The sequence below is a fragment of the Mycetomoellerius zeteki genome, unplaced genomic scaffold, assembly GCF_001594055.1.
Source record: "Mycetomoellerius zeteki isolate Tzet28-1 unplaced genomic scaffold, Tzet1.0 scaffold581, whole genome shotgun sequence".
Lineage (NCBI taxonomy): Eukaryota > Metazoa > Arthropoda > Insecta > Hymenoptera > Formicidae > Mycetomoellerius > Mycetomoellerius zeteki.
This window is the reverse complement of record NW_017257590.1, coordinates 9,967-29,237: the sequence shown is the minus strand read 5'-3', so window position 1 is coordinate 29,237 and position 19,271 is coordinate 9,967. Positions and strand designations below refer to the sequence as shown.

General features: G+C 29.9%; 2 protein-coding genes across 2 annotated transcripts; both read right to left on the bottom strand.

Moving 5' to 3' along the window:
- Window positions 1-290: 290 nt before the first annotated feature.
- Window positions 291-18,790, bottom strand: LOC108728171 (uncharacterized). Its single transcript, XM_018456592.1, has 8 exons — window positions 18,647-18,790; window positions 18,080-18,199; window positions 17,524-17,641; window positions 15,327-15,413; window positions 14,779-15,040; window positions 14,153-14,272; window positions 10,242-10,332; window positions 291-431 (listed from the first exon to the last, which is right to left on the bottom strand). The coding sequence occupies exons 1-8, from the start codon at window positions 18,788-18,790 to the stop codon at window positions 291-293; spliced, it is 1,083 nt and encodes a 360-aa protein (XP_018312094.1).
- On the bottom strand, window positions 9,236-10,176 carry LOC108728176 (odorant receptor 46a-like). Its single transcript, XM_018456598.1, has 3 exons — window positions 10,046-10,176; window positions 9,420-9,552; window positions 9,236-9,338 (listed from the first exon to the last, which is right to left on the bottom strand). The coding sequence occupies exons 1-3, from the start codon at window positions 10,159-10,161 to the stop codon at window positions 9,291-9,293; spliced, it is 297 nt and encodes a 98-aa protein (XP_018312100.1). The 5' UTR covers window positions 10,162-10,176; the 3' UTR covers window positions 9,236-9,290.
- Window positions 18,791-19,271: the final 481 nt, after the last annotated feature.

Here is a 19,271-nt window from a genome sequence, read left to right as displayed (position 1 = left end):
AGATTAAAAAAAATTAAAATATATAATTTTAGAATTTTATATTATATATATTTTTTACTTCTGTTTTTGCAAATATATTTAGTGGCACTTTTATAATTATTTTTATGCCTTTATCATTATTTTTATAATTATGTAGTGTATATTTTCAAGTAAATATAAAACGTTATGCAAGGAGATATAAGGAGAGCGAGATTTTTTCTATTTTACTTATTTTGACTTTCTCTTCCTATTCTCAATTTACATCGGTATTTTTAGCGATTCAGATATATTTATTATTAAAAAGAAAGTACTTACACTTTCTCGCATACGTTTAAGCTCATGTCCGTGACTTTTTGTGCCATATAATTAGATATGAATAGATATACCACTGCTATAATAGAGAGACTGATAGATCTGAAGGCTCGATCAATATCACCGCCTGTGGTAAGTATCTGAAAGATTTTATTTTTGCATTTTGATACCCTCAACGTGTTTCTGCTGTCAACATACCTGTGTTAATGCAAGGCTTAACACGAGAATTAATTCTATGATGTCCATTAGAAACGGTACTGTGTGATAAATTTCGATCATACCAATGAATCTTGTAATATAAAATATTATATATGTTAATGAAAACTGTTAAATAAAGGATAAAATATTTCTTGCACATAAAAATATATGAAAATATTTATCTAATATTAATATATATTGTTATGAATAATTTGTAATTTTTATAATATATTTCCTGATGCTTGACTTTTTAGGCAGAAAATCGTTTTAAATGGTAAAGAAATAATAGTTAAGTTTAAAAATGTGTATTAAAATAATAATCAAAAGTATCTATTAAAATATATTATTTAAGTTAATACTGACAATAAATTTTTTTATTAGCCATAATCATATAAAAAACAAAATTAAGTGAAAAAAATAAGCTACTCATTACTTTTCGACTTTGTGTGCTACATGCTATACAATTGGAAAATTGTGTTAAATTTAATACATGTTACGTGGTCTCAAATGGTCTACTCAAATTTTTGTGTTAATTTAACACAAGATAATATTACGAAGTAAAACAAATGTTACGTAAAAAATTAACACAAAAATATTTTTTGCGTCCATATCATCATGTCCGTATCATACAAAAAAAAGATACGCAATGGTACGCAAGACGTATGAAAAAATTTCTGTTTGACGCGTTGACATCATTCCGTTAATTCTAGTAGCCCGAAACCAAAAAACCAAAGAAATTATTAAATTGTAAGAGTTACATTATTACTGGAACTAGAATATAAGGAAAAAATCGATGAAACGGTAATGTTTTGAAAAATGGTATTGATTTTCACCCATAAATTTGTTTCGTTTCTTTTTTATATAATAAAATGGAATAATGGTAAATTATATTCTGTAGTTTCAGTAATAAAAGAACATATACTAAATGAACATGCAAAAATTCAAGTCGATCGGACGCTTAGTTCCCGAGATATTATGTCAACGCGGTTGAACAATGCTGTTTTGAGAAAGATGCGTTTAAAGTTTCAACTACGATTTACAAATAGATTAATTGTACCTACAGCTATCTCAGCCTAATCAGTTATTCCTGGTCCGCGATTTTCTCTGCGTCCTAAGAACCTAAATAGGTTCGAATAGAAATATAAAAAGAGATAGAAATAGGCAGATGTTCTTTTGTTCGAGCAATAACAATCAGAGATCCGTACGGCGGACCAAAACTCTAGTGCGCCTAATCTCTACCTGCGGACCATTTTAGTAAACAATGAATAACTCAGTTATTTTACATTATTTCTGTGAACGGTTTTGGTAATATATTTTCAAGACTATCAACTTTCTGAAAATGCACACACACACAATAAAAGAAAAATTTATTTTTTTGACTCTATAAACCAGAATACCCCCTTAAATATCAATTTAACACAAGATATTTAAATAATACACAATTACATTGTGTCAAATTAACACTTGGATATGTAAATATTCAACAAAAAAATTTAACAAGGACTTGAGTAAACAGTTGAGAAATACAAATACAAAATGTTTTTTACTGTGTATAGCCATAACATTTGTTTGCAGAATGTTCAATTAGACTAAACGGATTTACAGATATCGCATGCCTCGTATAAAGGTACAAACTCTATAACGTTGTAATGCATTTGTATAAAAATGGCCATGTTTCCATAATTTATTTTTGACCGTATTAACTCGTATTCTGCTGTATCTTTATTATGTTCAACATCATAAAATAAGCATTCCGCGCGATACCTGTTAAAATTATCATCAATATTATTCTTACAACTAACTTTGAATAATATTCATTTTGTAACAAGCGAAAGAAAAGACGAAATCATCGATTATTTCTGAGCAAAGAAAATGTTTTTTAGAAATAATGAGCACATTGTATCCAATAAATAATTCAACATAGATGGCTTATTATTAGATATCTTATATTTTAGTTTGCAAACATTTTGCTCCATTCAGATCATTGATAATATTGAGTTACTTGTTATAATTACAATTTATAGTTACAATTTAAATTACGCAGTTAAATACGTAACATTTACGTTGCCAATTTTTCTTGTTAATAACTTTATAACGAAGAGCAACTGCCAAGTAAAATCTGTCGGAGATCACTCAGGATCATGATCTTGACAACATATGTCAAGGTCAAGATCATCGGAGCTGTTTCCGTTATCAATATTTACCAAAAAAATTTTAACATGAAAAATTTTTTTAAACATGAAAAGAAAAATATTTTTAGTTCTTTTAGTTCTTTTTTAAAAAAATAATATATGTTTGCCATATGTGAATCTGTATCCAGATTCAAAAATTAATGGGCCAGCTATGCGCTCTACATTGTAGCGATGAGTCGTCTGCTCTTTCGTAAATAATTTCGTGGAGCAATTTCTTACCCCAGCAACTCGCACATTCCACAAGCATGTTGCGTAAGAGTCACACACAAAGTGGAATTGGCACAAAAAATTATTGAAGTTACAATGATCATAATGAATACATAAAGGTTAATAAGGGTAGGATACTGTTCCTCAAAGGCAAAGAACTCCAATTGAAAAGGTTGTGTTCGCGAGCGAGACTCATTCATGGGCAATATAACGTCGAGAATATAGGGCAGGAACATTTGTAGGTTGCACGCTATCATGACTATGTATAAAACTGAAAAATTCGATAACTGTAAATTTCTGAATTCAATCTTCATTAATAGTTTACATTAAGAAATTATAAATTGAATACTCTAATCCTCTAATCTAAATGGCGTGGCCATTGCACTTTCGCTTTTCTAAGATCTTCAAGATTATAATATGTTCAATATCCAAAAAACGATTCAGAGTTTTTAGTATTCTGTTATTATATTTTGCCGCAAGCTCTCAAAAAAATCTACTTAATAAAAATATATTAATATATGATACGAAGAAAACTTTGCAAGAAGTTTAGAAAGAAAAGTACAGCAAATGTGAACAAAAATGAATCCAATCATTCTTTGAAAATTCCACATTCATTCAATTTTACAACTATTATAACAAACGCAATTTAAAAATAAAATTGTAATTATATATCTAAATCATCAAAAGAAATGTCACACGTCGAAAATAATCCGTCTGACGAGTAATACACAATGATAATGGAGAGAGAGAATGACTGATTTCGCACATAGAAAAACAGATTTTACAGATAAAAAAGCACATCTTTTTCTTCGTAGGAAGAGGATAAAGCAAAATCTAATGTTTTTCTTACTTAAATAGTACAACGAGAATAATCTCGACGTCTCGGCATACTTGTGCATAATATTTATCTCAGAACTTGTCTTTTGTAATTTCCAATCGTCTCTTATACGCTCGAATAGATCCTTTAGCTAAAAATAAATATAATAATGAGCTATAAAAAGTTTATAAATTACAACTTGTAAAATAACAAGTGCAAGACACTTGAAGATAATAATTAAATGATTATATTTATATTCATTAGACTATCAATCGACCTATTATCATAATCCATCGATTGATATCAAGTCATATATGTAATAATCATAAGATTTAAATTTCATAAAAGATTTGCGGATGATGTATCATTTTTGTTTCATTTTATTGATAAATATTTCATTATACATAAAATTTATTCATGTCATTTTGAATGATAAAAATGACATTAATTATACGCATAATCGTGCTGGGTGCAATTTTATGAGTACATATAGATGTACATGGTTTATAGTAAATGGTTTTAGTTGTCTTTGTCAAGATTGAACATATTCCAGGTACTAGATGATTCGAGAAATCGAATAAAATCAGTCCTACATGATACACAATACATAGTTATAATAGCAAACTTTGAACAGCTGTAGCACTCAAGGGATTCATTTTACAAAGTTGTGCATATGGAACTTTTTAATCCTTTTTTGATGCTCTACAATCCTAGCTAAGTCTCAATACTGTTCAGCCGGGGTCTAAACTGGGCATAGTCCTTTATTATCGATATAATATTATTTAAGTATCAATGAAGTATACATTTAAATATAATTTTTGTAGTATTAAAAATAGCTGAAATCTTTTTGGTAATATTTAAAAAAAGATTGCAGATTCTTTCTGTAATATTTCATCAATTTTTCAACAAAGTTTCATGTGCAAGAATCGCGGACATTTTGCTGTCTCAGAAATGTTGTAGACATATTTCGCAATTTTTATGAAATGTTTCACTTTCCAGTTGAAATATTTCTGAGATATTTCTGACAACTTTTGGTGCTATATGAGATTTTAAGAAACCTCCACGCTGTTTCTTCATGTATTGTAAACTACTATATAGTCTGTGGATTATTATTTTGTAAGTACAGATTGTATAGCTATATGAAATAAATATTAATTGTCACGACGTGACAACATTTGTTTCATATAAAAGCTGTGCAATCTGTACTTATGAAATAATAGTCCACAAACTAATTGCACAAAGAAATAACGTGGAGTTCTTAAAATTGAACTTAGATGTCTAATTAAAACGTTATTGTTATACGAAAATTTATGTGTATGTATGCGTGATATTGATGTAGTAGTATGTAGTGATGTGTCGATGATATGTAAATCGTCTGTGTGTAAGTGCTATTTACAATATGACTAATCGTCTTTAAGATCCCCTTAATATTTAATACCTCATTGTGATGTAAGTAATACCGATAATTGACTGAGCTTACTTTATCTATACGGTTGATACGTGCATATATATGGCTCAGGCCAGCTATTGTAGGTATAAATTCTGCCATCACATCGATTATAAAATCCATGGTGATGTTAGCCGTACTAAAGGTCAACATCTGGAAACATGTTATTAACTTTTGATAAGAACAGAAGATAAACATTTTTAGAAGATATATCTTTGATTAATATTTAAAGTAGAATTATACGGTTCATCCAAAGAACGTTCTAAAATTTTAAATAATTTTATATTTCGTATAAACATATAAAAAGACATCTGCATGACATTTTATTTAGGATAGTTTTTAAACGAATATAATTTCAATTGTAAATATATATTTTAAATAGAAATAATACCCACGTAACACAGTTCTCTGAGGGACACAGAATGTTCTCTGGATATCCATTGAATAACTATGTTATGAGATGCTAATATCGAAATTACAACATTTCTTCAATTATTTAGTAACTAGTTTCTAAATTCTAACGTTTAATCGAAAAAAAATTTTTCTAAATTATTTAATTAAAGAAAAAATTATTTTCTAATACCATGATTATACCTGAAAAATTATAGTCGTTACGAATATAATATTATTACTAGCCCTCATTAAACGAACACTCCACTTGCTTTGAAAGGGCCATAGTCCATATAACGACAGAATAATTCGATTTATTTTGTAGTAACGCTCGGGATATTCCATTTGCTTTGAAAATCTCAAACAAATTATAGGAACAAGAGCTCGTTGATTATTATTTTGATATATTTATCTATTTATTTTTCTTAAAGTTTATTCTATTTTTTTATTCCTAATTTTTTAATTTTCATTATCAAATAAATTGCAATGTCTTAAGTAATAAATGTTTCGTCACTTTGAGTATAGAATCGATCCAACAATACTTGACGAATATAATCGTTAAAAAATTTGAATTTAAATATTTATTAGCCAAGTTACTGCATAAAATGTAAATGGGAGACCATAATATCATCTCCTCTAATAAACATCTGTCCATTTCTACATATTTACCTACAACGTTTGCTGGAAATTCGTCTTTTAGGATATACTTGTAATTAAATAAAATACTTGTATTTTCAAAACAGATTACTGTTAAAATTGAAAATTGTTTCTGATGTAACTTGATAGTTTAATCGTCTTTTGTCGTGTACTGTGCGAAATAGACTACTCGAATAATCTATTTTACCTCGAACTTTTTTCATTCATCGTTCGTTCCCTTTGCCTCTAAATAATAGAAAAATAATTGCGATGCGTCATAGCGGAATAATCACACATGCGAGAGAAACTAACACGGCAGATAGAAAATTGCCTGAAGACAATTTTTGTTCGCAGACCACCGGTTATTTCCCACATTATTACCGAACATTGTACGCACGCTGCCGATCGATCCCCTCGACGCTTCTGAAAAATTCGTGCCTCCGTGCTAAATGCATGCATTTTTCTTTCGTATAATTCACCCGATAGTAAAATTAAAAAAATAGAGATGAAAGAACATTATACGCGTGCTGCCGATCGATCCCCTCGACGGTTCTAAAAAATTCGTGTCTTCATGTACTAAACGCATGCATTTTTCTTCGACGTAATTCACCGATAACAAAAATAAAAAAAAATAGAGATGAAAAAATCGTGTAGATCCTAAGAAAACTTTTTCTTCAGGTCTACACAATTTTTTCATCTCTAATTTTTTTTATTTTTGTTATCGGATGAATTACATCATGTGAATTACATCGAAGAAAAATGCATGTGTTTAACGCGGAAGCACGAATTTTTCAAAAGCGTTGAGTATCGATCGGAAGCATGCGTACAATATTCGGATAATAGCGTGGAAAATAACCGATGGTCTGCGAACAAAAATTGTTTTCAGACAATTTTCCATCTGCCGTGATAGTTTTCCTCTCTCACGCATGATTATTTCGCTGCAGTGATATCACGATTCTTATTTTTCTGTTATTTAGAGGCAAAAGAAATGAACAATGAGTGAAAGAATTCCGAGGTAAAACACAATATTCGAGTCATCTTTTCACACAGTAACAAACGACGATCAAACCATTGAGTTATATCAGAAACAATTTTGACGGTAGACTATTTTTTGAAAATACTTTATTTACAAATATTTCAAAAGAATTTCTGGCAATACTGCAGGTAAATATATAGAAATAGAAAGATATTTATTAAAGGCGAAGATAGTATTATATGGTCCCCTATTTATATTTTACATTTGCAATAACTATTATAACTACGGTTTTCGCCTTTTGAAAGGATCAACAAAGTATCTGGGTAATAAATTGCACTGTATTTTTCTAATATATCGCAAATCATGATACATATACATATAGAAGTCACACAGAGCGGGGTATGTCTCAAACTCCGCTATAGGAATACATACGCACCGTTTTACGATCTCCCTTTAGCTTTTCTAACTGGTCTCATCTTTAATTTACACAGTTACTTCTTCGGGAATTTTTGATTTTAGTCGTTCGAATTAAATGATCGGAGCATTAAATGGAAAAGTCTCGATTTTAGGTAGCCATTAATTACAAAGTATGAAACGAAGCACGTCTTAACTAGCCCGTGTCTCTAACAAGTAATACTACCCATACAGAATGGGGTATATGGTGATTTTCGATTCAGCAAATTCGAAAATCACCGTCACCCCATTCTGTAACAAACGTACGAGTACTTCGTCAAATACTGTAATTCACCCCTATACATTCATAAGGACATTTTCTACCCTTAAAATGGCTTTTGGGCAGATATAAAAAAATACGTGTCAGATATTTTTCAATGTACTACATGTATGCACAGTCTCAGGGAAATCGGCGTATGACACTTGGGTAGTGTTACTTGTAAGTCGAGTCTTGACCTCACGTTCTCGCATTTGGTCGCTTGCATCTCTCTCAAATATTCTCCGCACACAAAATATATTTATCGCTGTGTCCTTATCATTTGAAATAATTGGTTAAATTATAGATAGCTTATATTGTAACCGTTTTATGTCGAATTATTATATATGATTAACGCTTACATATTAAATTATACTTCTCTACACACCGATACAAAATGCTTCAAATCTGGTTCCTTTAAATGGTCGAAAAAATGTAAACAGACGATATACCAGAAATTAATGCATTTAAAAGGTCTACGCCCATTGTCCATATTTCCGCGAACGATGGGCCGTGTGGGCAGACAAAATCTTATATGTATGTGTCTACTTTGTGTATATACATATACTTCGTGTATCTGTGTGCTGCGTATACATTCGGCTCTCCGGATTCGTGGCAACATAATTGCCACACTTCAATAATCAATTTTGTCTTGTTTTAGTTATGATACACTTTATCGAGTTTCTTGGAAAAATTCGGCAATCTTGCCTTTTTTTTTACTCTTCTCATCACCTTTTCTGGTCTTCCTTTTTATGCCCTCTGGCCAAATGAATTCGTATTATTCTATAAATCGGTAATGATAATTATATCGAATATATGGCATTCCTTCGCCAGCTTTCCTTCGTTGTATGAAATTGCACCTTAAGGTTCGCTCTATTTTGTACTTCTAATTTTTTATTCTTATTATCGGATAAATACATTGAAAAAAATGCATGTTTTTAACAATGACATGAATTTTTCAAAAATGTTGAAAGGATCAATCGACAGTGCATATACAATTTGTCGAGTAATACCTAATGTGAACAGATATTTATTATTATTATTATACAGACATTTATGTTTATATAGATAAAATATAAGAAATTGAATTTTGTTGTATAAGATAAATTAACATAAAATTATCAGCGAATCCCTTATCGAAGTTGGAGTCATTAAAGGAATTGTAATATATAATATATGATCTTAAATACTCCGTTACAAATATTCCGTTATTCTAAAAAGGATTTACATGTATTTGTCAGTTGTTTATTTATTATGTACTCATATTTACTTTGCATATTTACTTTACCTGTAAATCTCATCAACAGATTTCTGTTTTCATAAAGAAAAATTTTCGATATGATGTAAAAAGAAAGTCAATAGGTGTGTCTAAGATTTCCGTGAATTTTCTACGTTACTTCTTCGCTAACATCTTGATAGAAACATTTTCAAAGTTGTCTCATAAACATACAATAGGAGATCGCCGTTTGAAGTATCTTAAAAGATAAACGTTCTTTATACCCTTCGTCATTATGATTTCTAAATATCGATTTATATTACAGTATATTTTTCCTCACCATTCCGAAATTCTGCAAGGACATCACGTAAAACCTACATGCAGTTAAGATAAGCGGGTGGAAGCGTCGTTTCATTATTAACAATAATGATTTCTGCTCTGAAGCACTTGCACTATACCATGCAGAATTGTACCTGTACGAAATCAAATAACTTATTTTCTGTTAGAAATAAATATTATTTAAATGATTATTGTAATAATGTAGTAAGTAATAATAGAGATGAAATTAGAGAGAGAGATCGAATTTATCTAAAATCAGTCGCTCGTCATTCGTTAAAAAGTTATTAACAAAAAAAGTTTGAAAAATGATGTCTTTTGTTTACTATATAAAACAGAAATTTTCTGCTTTAAAATACTATATTTTACAACTTTCCACGCGAAGCGACCATCATATCAGGTTTATGAACTTATAATCTAAAAATGCTTAAAATAGGCCTGTTTAGCACATTAAAATTAGAATATCTCGTAAACTAGATGTGATGGAGCAATTTGATTTCTCGTGATTTGGTTTTAGCATGTCAAAAACGTTTGAAATTACATATTGCTGTAATTGCGAAATTGCATATTCGGGGTCAAAATTCATGTCGACCTGTGTTATTAAAAAAGATAATATAATACATTACTCACACTTTCTCGCATGCGCTCGAGCTTGCGTCTGTAACTCTTTGTCCCATGTAATTAGATACAAATAGATGTATCAATGTTAGAAAAGCGACACTAATAGATCTGAAGACTCGCTCCATATCGCCAGTAGTGATAAATATCTAAAAAAATCTCGTTTCTATATTTTGATACGCCCAAAGTTTTTCTGCCATTGACATACCTGCGTTAATGCAAGACTCATCGTAAGCACTAATCCTATGATATCCATTAGAAACGGTATTGTGTGATAAAATTCGATCATAGCAACGAATCTTGTAATATAAAAGAAGGTTATATATGTCAATGAAAATTGTGTTAATGAAATGTTAATGAAAGTAATAATGTTTCTTGCATATAAAAACATGTTTATCTGTTATTAACATACATTTTTACGTATAATTTGTAATTTTTATAATTTATTCGCCAATACTTGACTTTTTAGACAGAAAATCATTGTATTTTGATAAGGAAATAATAGTTAAATCAAAAAAATTGATTGGAATAATTATTAAAAATATCTGTTCCCATACAGCACCGATTAGGAGCGATTAATACCTATTGCGGAAAATTTTCAAAAATGTTTCAACCTTTCACATCTCATGTGCAATAATTCTGAAAGGATTCTGCAATATGTCATATGAAATGTTTTAACAGAAATGTTTGTAAAATCTATCATATGCAAATTGATAAATTGAAAAACATATTTAAACAGAACAAAAAATCATCATGATGTTAAAATGGCTCCAAAATGTTTACTAAAAAAATCATTTGTTTAGTAAAAATCATCACGTTTCAGTTTAATGTCATTTTGATGTTATTGTGACTTGTTCTACTTTAGTTGCGAAATACTTTTGTATACAAATGACTTGTTCTGCTTTAATTGCAGCGAAAAACTTTTGTATATGAATAATGATATTGTGTGGAAACTGCAGATGCGATTTTTTAAGAGTAATTATGTATATGTGCTTATATATATACATATAATGTGATTAATTAATCAAAATAGTTGGCGACATAATTACTATTTTTGAGAAATACTTTATAGTACATTGTGTAACGAGTGGGGTTTAGTTGCCTATTGTGCAACGCGGGCGCCGTTGGCGCACAAGCGAAGCGAGTTGCGCAATAGGCAACTACACTACACGAGGTGCACATACTATTTTTCATCACGAGTGCACTGTGTTAGTAATAATGCTATATAATTACAAAGTCGCACGAGCGAAGCGAGATATGGGGCGACATATGGGGCAGTGCGTGAGGCGCAGAAAGGGCAGGGTTCGAGGGGGCGTAGCCCCCCGACAAAAAAAATTTAAAAAATATTTCTTAAATGAATATTTAACAATACAAAATTTTTTAAAATATTATAAGTCAAATATTTGTTTAGGTACTGTATTGTCGTTTTCTCGTAGTCGATAATTTTATTATTGTAGAATATTTATTATGTCAACATAATAATTTAAATATTATTTAAGTATCAATGAAGTATATATTTAAATATCATTTTTGTAGTACTAGAAATAGCTGAAACCTTTTTGGTAATATTTCAAAAAGATTGCAGATTCTTTCTGTAATATTTCATCAACCTTTCAACAAGGTTTCATGTGCAAGAATCGCGGACATTTCGCTATTCCAGAGCTGTCAAAAATATTGCAGATGTATTTCGCAATTTTTATGAAATACTTCACTTTCCAGTTGAAATATTTCTGAGATATTTCTGAAAACTTTCGATGCTATATGGGTTAGGATCCCAGCTAACGCTAAATATTCACAAAAAGTTCGATTCGTATTACCAATGTACCGAATGTTCCGGAACAGTAAAAGAATCGTCACAGAATGTGCAAATGTCGATGAAGTTTTCAGAATATTGTGAATATTCCTTGTAAATTTCACGAAAATCGCGAGCGAGCAAACAGTACACATCTCCGCCGATAGAGGGCCGTGGCGAAGAGTATTAATTCATAAACAAGAATCACCTAGGAGAGAATATTAGTCGATTCGACATCGATTCCATTGTCATTTCTCACTATAAGGGTAAGTCTATGGTAACAACATACAAATAAAATTTTTAACCGACATTTGAATGTTTCTTTTACATATTAAATATTCGGAATATTTTGAAGCATCTTGGAATGTTTTTTTGTGGGAGATTTTAGGAACATTTTATGAATATAACGTTTGCTGGGTATATATTATTTAATTCAGCATTGATAATAAATTCTTTGTTCATTAAAATCGTATCATAAGAACAAGACCAAGTGGAAACAGTGTTTTTAATCACTTGTTATTATGTTTTCGATTTTGCATTCTAGCCACAACTTTTTTGATATGATTACGATAACTTTGACCTCTCCAAATGGGTGTGATTGTCGGAAGGATATTTAGCAAGCAACACGAGTAAAACAATTCTCTGACCAACAGATACCAAAGTAACAAACAATTACAACTAAAAAAAAATGGGGTAGATCTCGTTTTACGTGGAAAGTGGGACTCTCTAAGGCAGGGGAAAGTGAGGTGGTTTTCGCTTCGCGTTGTACAGTAGGATAACTGTTCTTACTACTGTGTTTGTCTCTTTAGTGTGCTTTTGTATTTAAATAAGCCACAAAGAAAACTAGCAAATAAATAAAAAAAAACATTTTTTTATTAAGTTAAATTAATAATGTATACGATACCAAAGATGATATTTTAATTTTTTAACTATTAAAGTATTTTAAACATTTTTCGAAAGATATGAGGAATTTGTGTGAATCCAGTAATATGAAGAAGTAACCACTAGCTAAAATATTGTTCCACAGACGACATGATTTGATTTGGTTTCATATGATTTCATTTGATGACAAATAATTTTCTTATTATATGAAGTTATTTGGTAAAATAATTGATTTTATCTAATATCACACAATTATTTCTTGTAGTTGCATACGTAATTATCGGATTATATATCGGGATTTCATATAAATTTTATAATGATTTGGGGACTCTGTCACACGATTATATTAAGTGATTACCCTCTCGTAGTTATATCACAAGATTTTAAGCCCGTCCCCACTAATGTGCCCTGTATTGAAGCTAAGAACATTGTGTTATGAGTGTAACATTGAAATAAATATAATTGAAATAATGATTTACGTAATATTAACTTAAACAAATTAGCTTACATTTATTATCTGTTTTAGTAACTATAATATATTAAAATGAGTCAAATGTGGATAGGGACACAAATTGGGAGACATAGGGCCATCGCCGCTTGAAGACTCACTAATAGAGACAAAAACATGTTTTTTATTTATATGAAAAACATTATAAAGTATTAATATTTTTTAGATTAAAGAAATATTATACAAAAAAGAATTACGTAGTTGAAAACCGATGTTAATTCTAAGCAGATAAAATTAAATTTACAATATTTAATAATTAATTCAGTAATAAGCATATTAGCTTAAAAGCATATTAATAGGGACAGTTATCTTATATGAACATACTTCCTCCACACATGTAAGATAACTGTCCCTATTAATATGCTTTTAAGCTAATATGCTTATTACTGAATTAATTATTAAATATTGTAACTTTAATTTTAGAGGATGGACTTCATCACCAAAAAGAATAATCTAATCCAAGCTATGTTTTGGTGTGGGGTGTGGATCTTGCTTCGCGTGGAAAGTTGTACTTCCCTAAGCGGGAGGAGGGGGGAGGGTGAAGTGGACTTCACTTTGTGTGGAAAGTCGTACGCTCATAAGCAGAGGGAAGAGGTAAGGTGGACCTTTGTTTCGTATTGAAATTTGGACTCTTCTAGACGGAGAGGGGGGGGATGGAGTGAATCTCGCTTCATTTTTTGTTTATGAACTGAATCCTTTTTTCTCTTTTTTTCCGTTTGTAATTGTTAGTTATTTTGGTATTTGATGGTATCTAATAATTGGAGAATTTTTTTATTACTTTTCTCGTGTTCCTCGCTAAAAATGTTTCCAAAAATCACTTTCATTTTGAGGGACCAAAATTATTGTAATCGTCCCATTTTTTCCAGCAAAATACTCAAAAAGTTGGACTAAACTGATTTAAATATAGATATTGCATGCCTTTTATAAAAATACAAACTGTATAATGTTGCAATGCAGCCGTACAAAAACGACTACATTTCCGTAATTTATTTTTGGCCGTATTGAATCGTATCCCACCGTATCTTCAACAATGTAAAATAAGCGTTCCGCGCGATACCTGCCGAAATTATGTCACTAATATTATTTTTATTATCTGACTGTGAATAATATTCATCTTGTAACAAGCGAAATAATCGATAATTAACGACAAAAATAGAAAAAATAATATAATGATAAAAATTTTTAGAAGCGTAAGAAGTAAAATATTTTTATTTTTAGTATCTTTATTAATGAAAAAGAAAAGTTACATCTACATTTTAAAAAACTTACTGAATTTTATTAAATATTACTGAATAGTTTGAATAGAACTAACAAAATATTTGTTAACATATATTTAATTTAAATATAATTTTTTTATTTTAAATAAATGTTTATTTATTGTAAGTAAATATTTCGTTAGTACTATTTAAACAAATATTTTTAATAAAATTCAATATATATTTTTTTCATTTTATCATGTGCAAATCTACAAATTCGCATAGATTTAAAAGTTAATGAATGAACTGCGCTTTCTAACGATGAGTCGTCTATCTTTCGCAAATAATGCGAAGAGCAATTTCTTACCCCAACAACTCGAACATTCCGTAAGCATGTTGCGTAAGAGTCACATACAAAGTGGAAACGGCAAGAAAAATTAGTGATAATATAAAAATCACGATGCATGTATGGGATCGAATGAGGTTAAAGTATCGTCCTTGATCGATAAAGAACTCAGCTTTAAAAGGTAGTATTCGTGGGCGGGATTCATTTATGGGTGATATAATATCGAGGACATCCGGTAGGACCAGCCATGTGTTGTATCCTATCACGGCTACGTACTGTATAACTGAAAAATTCGATAATTATAAATTTCTTTTAATTATATAATTTTATTAATAATAATAATCTATATTTAAAAAATTATAAATTTTGAATATAGTAGCAAGTCCATTATAATCTTTCGCTTCTTTAAAATTATATTATATATTTTGTCTAAAATTATATCTTAAAAATAACAACTTATTCAATGTCTAAAACAAAATTCTGTACTTTTCAGTACTATTTCTATTATTTAATTCTGTTACAAGTTCTCAAAAAATTCTGTTTAACAACAATACATGATAAATATTTACCTTTATACAGCTCGTCCCAAACTTCCGACCGATCTTGATGTTGGACTTGACCTTCCAAGAGATCAAAATTATTGATCTTTTGCGGCGCTCATTGTTCATTAAAAAATTATTAACAGAACAGTTTTTATGAATTGTATGCAATTTTTTAATACAAGATGCATATACATGCATATTTTTTTAAACAATTTATTTTCAGTATAGCTTTTCAGATCTTCCGTTATTACAAATATATGTATACGTATATCCCTTAAAAGGACCGATTTTAGTCTTAAATACGACTTAAACGACTAGTATAGCAATATTGCTGTGTGCAAACAAAGCTGTAGGCAATTGTTTTATAGGCAAATGGGATCCTCCCTTTATTTCATAGTCCACAGGACATATTTGGACTAGAGCTGTTACTTTTGACTGACTTTAAAGGTTCGAAGCTTCGAATTCTTTCGAAGCTTCAAAGTTAACTTCGAATTTTCGAAGTTTATGATGTTTTCGAAGCTTTCGAAAAATACATTCATGCGCGAATGGCAAATTTATTTAGAAAATGCTAAAATATTGTAAATAAAAAGAATTAGTTAACATATATGCATAAAACTGTGATATTCTTAAAAAATTTGAAAGTATTATAATCTGAATATTACATATTATTAATTAATCAGATTTGATATACTAAGTAAGAAAACAATATAAAAATAAATAAAGTAGGCTAATAAGAGTGTCAGCAACGATAAACGCAATTTCTTAGTGAATAATTAATACTCAGAGATTGGATTGATGTCTTCTTTATTTGAACGTGTCAACTCTCTTTGGAGTTCTCCTCACCCTCAGCAAGAAAGATACAAGTATAAATAGTTCACATGTCCATAACGATTAAGTCACTTACAAATTGACAAAGATGAAGCGTTACTGATCTGATAAATTTAAAAAATCTCATTAGAGTGATAAATGAGTAAACAAAATTAAATGACTCACCTTTATGGAACATGAAGCGTGTCATGAAGCTTTGTTATATATATTTAAACTTAAAAAGTAGATGTGTTAAATTCAGATATAACGATCGCACATTTTGAAATCACGTCCGTGTACGACGACGTGTCAGATATGAACTATTCTCAAGACAAGAGATTACATATAGTTTTATATTGTTTAAAATTCGAGATTATAATTACACAGGCAATAAAAAAAAGTATTCTGTACTGGGGTGACTTCGTCAATCTCCGTAGTCAATGTCGTGTTGGATAATGCCGTGTTTAGTCAAAAACTTCTGAATCAGGTGAGATTAATGAGCAGATGCGTTATCGTACAGACATTGTGAAATGCGACGCTCGGAGTTTTCGACGCTCACACAACTGTGTACCGTTGCCGACTGAACAGCTGTTGGGTCGTGCCGCTTGGTGGGGATACTCCTAAAGATCCACCTTAAATACTGAATACCTGTTTTCCATAATAGGATGCTCAAGGACAAAGATATACGCAGAGATCGGACACTTGTCGGACAGACTTCGTTAAAAAAAGTAAGCTGAAATACCTATATGCACCTTGTATTAAAAAATTGCGTACAATTCATAAAAATTATTTTATTAATAACTTTTTAATGAACAATGAGCGCCGCAAAAGATCAATGATTTTAATCTCTTTGAAAATCAAGGTCAACATGGAGATCGGAAGTCATTTGTGGCGGGCTGTGTAAAGATAATGGGCCTTCTACAATAAGCCATTAGTCATAAATCAGAAATTACAAGCTGGAAATTGATCAATCACCGTCGTCAATTTTTAGCTTCTGACTTCTGATTTAAAACTAATGGCTTATTGTAGAAGACCCATAAAGTTTTACCCAATATATTAATATGTGATATGAGGAAAAAACTAGGAATAGTTTGGGGAAAAAGTGAGGAAATATGAGCAATGAGAGATCCAATCATTCTTAAAAAATTTCACATCTATTTAATTTGATGACAGCGATTATAACAAACGCATTTTAAAAATAAAATTATGTTTATATATGCATAATTAAAACAGAAATGTCACGCGTGTTACTCGTCGAAAGTAATGCGTACACGATGAATAATACGTCCGATGTTGACAATGAAAAGGGAGCATGATTGATTTTAAACATAGAAATACAATGTCGATCTTATGGATCTTACAGATAGAAAGACACATCTTTTTCTTTGGATAAAGCGAAGTTTAATATTTTTCTTACGCAAATAATAAAGCGTCAATAATCTCGACGTCTCGGCATGCTTCTGCATGATCTTGATCTCATAATTTGTCTTTCGTAATCTCCAATCGTTCCACATATGTTCAAATAGATCCCTAAGCTAAAAATAAATTAAATAATAGCCTATAAATAGTTAAAATAAATTATGACTTGTAAAATAATAAGAGCAAGACATTTGAAAAAGATAATTGAATAATTATATTTATTTATTAGACAAATTATTAATCGTTATATTTGTGTAATAATCAGACTTACAAAACTTTACAAATAATATACCATTTTTATTTTATCACAAATATTTCGTTATGTACATAAAATATATGTATAACTATTTATAGTTATGATAAAAATAATGACATTAATTAGAATTAGACTAACTGCAATTCTGACATTCTACATATAGATACACACATGAAAAACTTGTAAAAACGACTTTTTATGTAAATTTTGTATAAATTAAATGTTTATAATAAACAACACATTCTGTCCGAATTTTTAAAATTTATTAGGTTTATAAGTAACGACCGATTAAACTTACTTTGCCTGCATGTCCGACACGTGCATACATTTGGCTCAGGCTACCCATCACAGGCACAAATGCTGGTATCATATCGATTATGAAGTTCGCGGTGATATTAGACATAAATAAGCTCAATAGCTGAAAACATGTTATTAATCGTCCTTGATAGGAACAAAAGATAAACATTCACAGAAAAAAATTACATCTTTAATTGTCATTTTAAAATTGAATTATGAATCATCTAAGAGAGGTTTTAAAATTTCAAACAATTGTGTATGGTTTATATATAAAAAGATATATATATATTTACATATAAAAAAATATCTACATAAAACAACTTTGGGAAACAAAGTTTCCAGATGTAAACATAATAAGATGTTTAAAACAGCTTATTTATTAGATTTTGAACGAATACAACTTTGATTGTGTACAGTTACTGTAATACAGTTTATACGTAGTAATATATATATTCAATAAATTATGATATATTTTTTCAATCAGATTTCACAAATGTCTAACATTTTTAAAAATATCTTAAATTATTTAATTGAAAAGAAAATTATTTTCCATACTACGGTTATATACCTGAAAAATTATAGATGACAGTAATATAGTAGTGATAACAGCCCTCACTACACGAGTGCTCCATTTACTTTGATATGGCCATAACCCAGTAAGCAACAGCACAAATCGATTTAGTTTGTAATAACGCTCTTCAGGATGTTCCATTTGTTTCGAAAGTCTTGAACAAACTGATCGTAGAAGCGAAGAGCTCGCCGATTATTATTATTGCTATAATCATCTTATCTTTTTTTAAAGGTATATTCAATTCTGCATCTCTAATTTTTCAATTTTATTATTAGTAAATTACTTTGAAGAAAAATGCGTGCATCTAGCGCGGAAGCACGAATTTTTCAGAAGCGTCGAGGGGATCGATCGACAGCACGCATACAGTGTTCGGATAATAACATGGGAAATGACCGGTGATCTGCGAACAAACATTATTTTTAAACTTTTACATCTGCCGTGTTAGTTTTTCTAGCACGCGCGATTATTTTACTGCAGCGATATCGCAATTATTTTTTTATTATTTACAGGGAAAAGAAGCGAAAAATGAGTGAAAAAAGTCCAAGATAAAACACTATATTTGATGAGTATATTTCGCACAGTACATAACAAAAGATGACCAAACCATCGAGTAACGATGTTA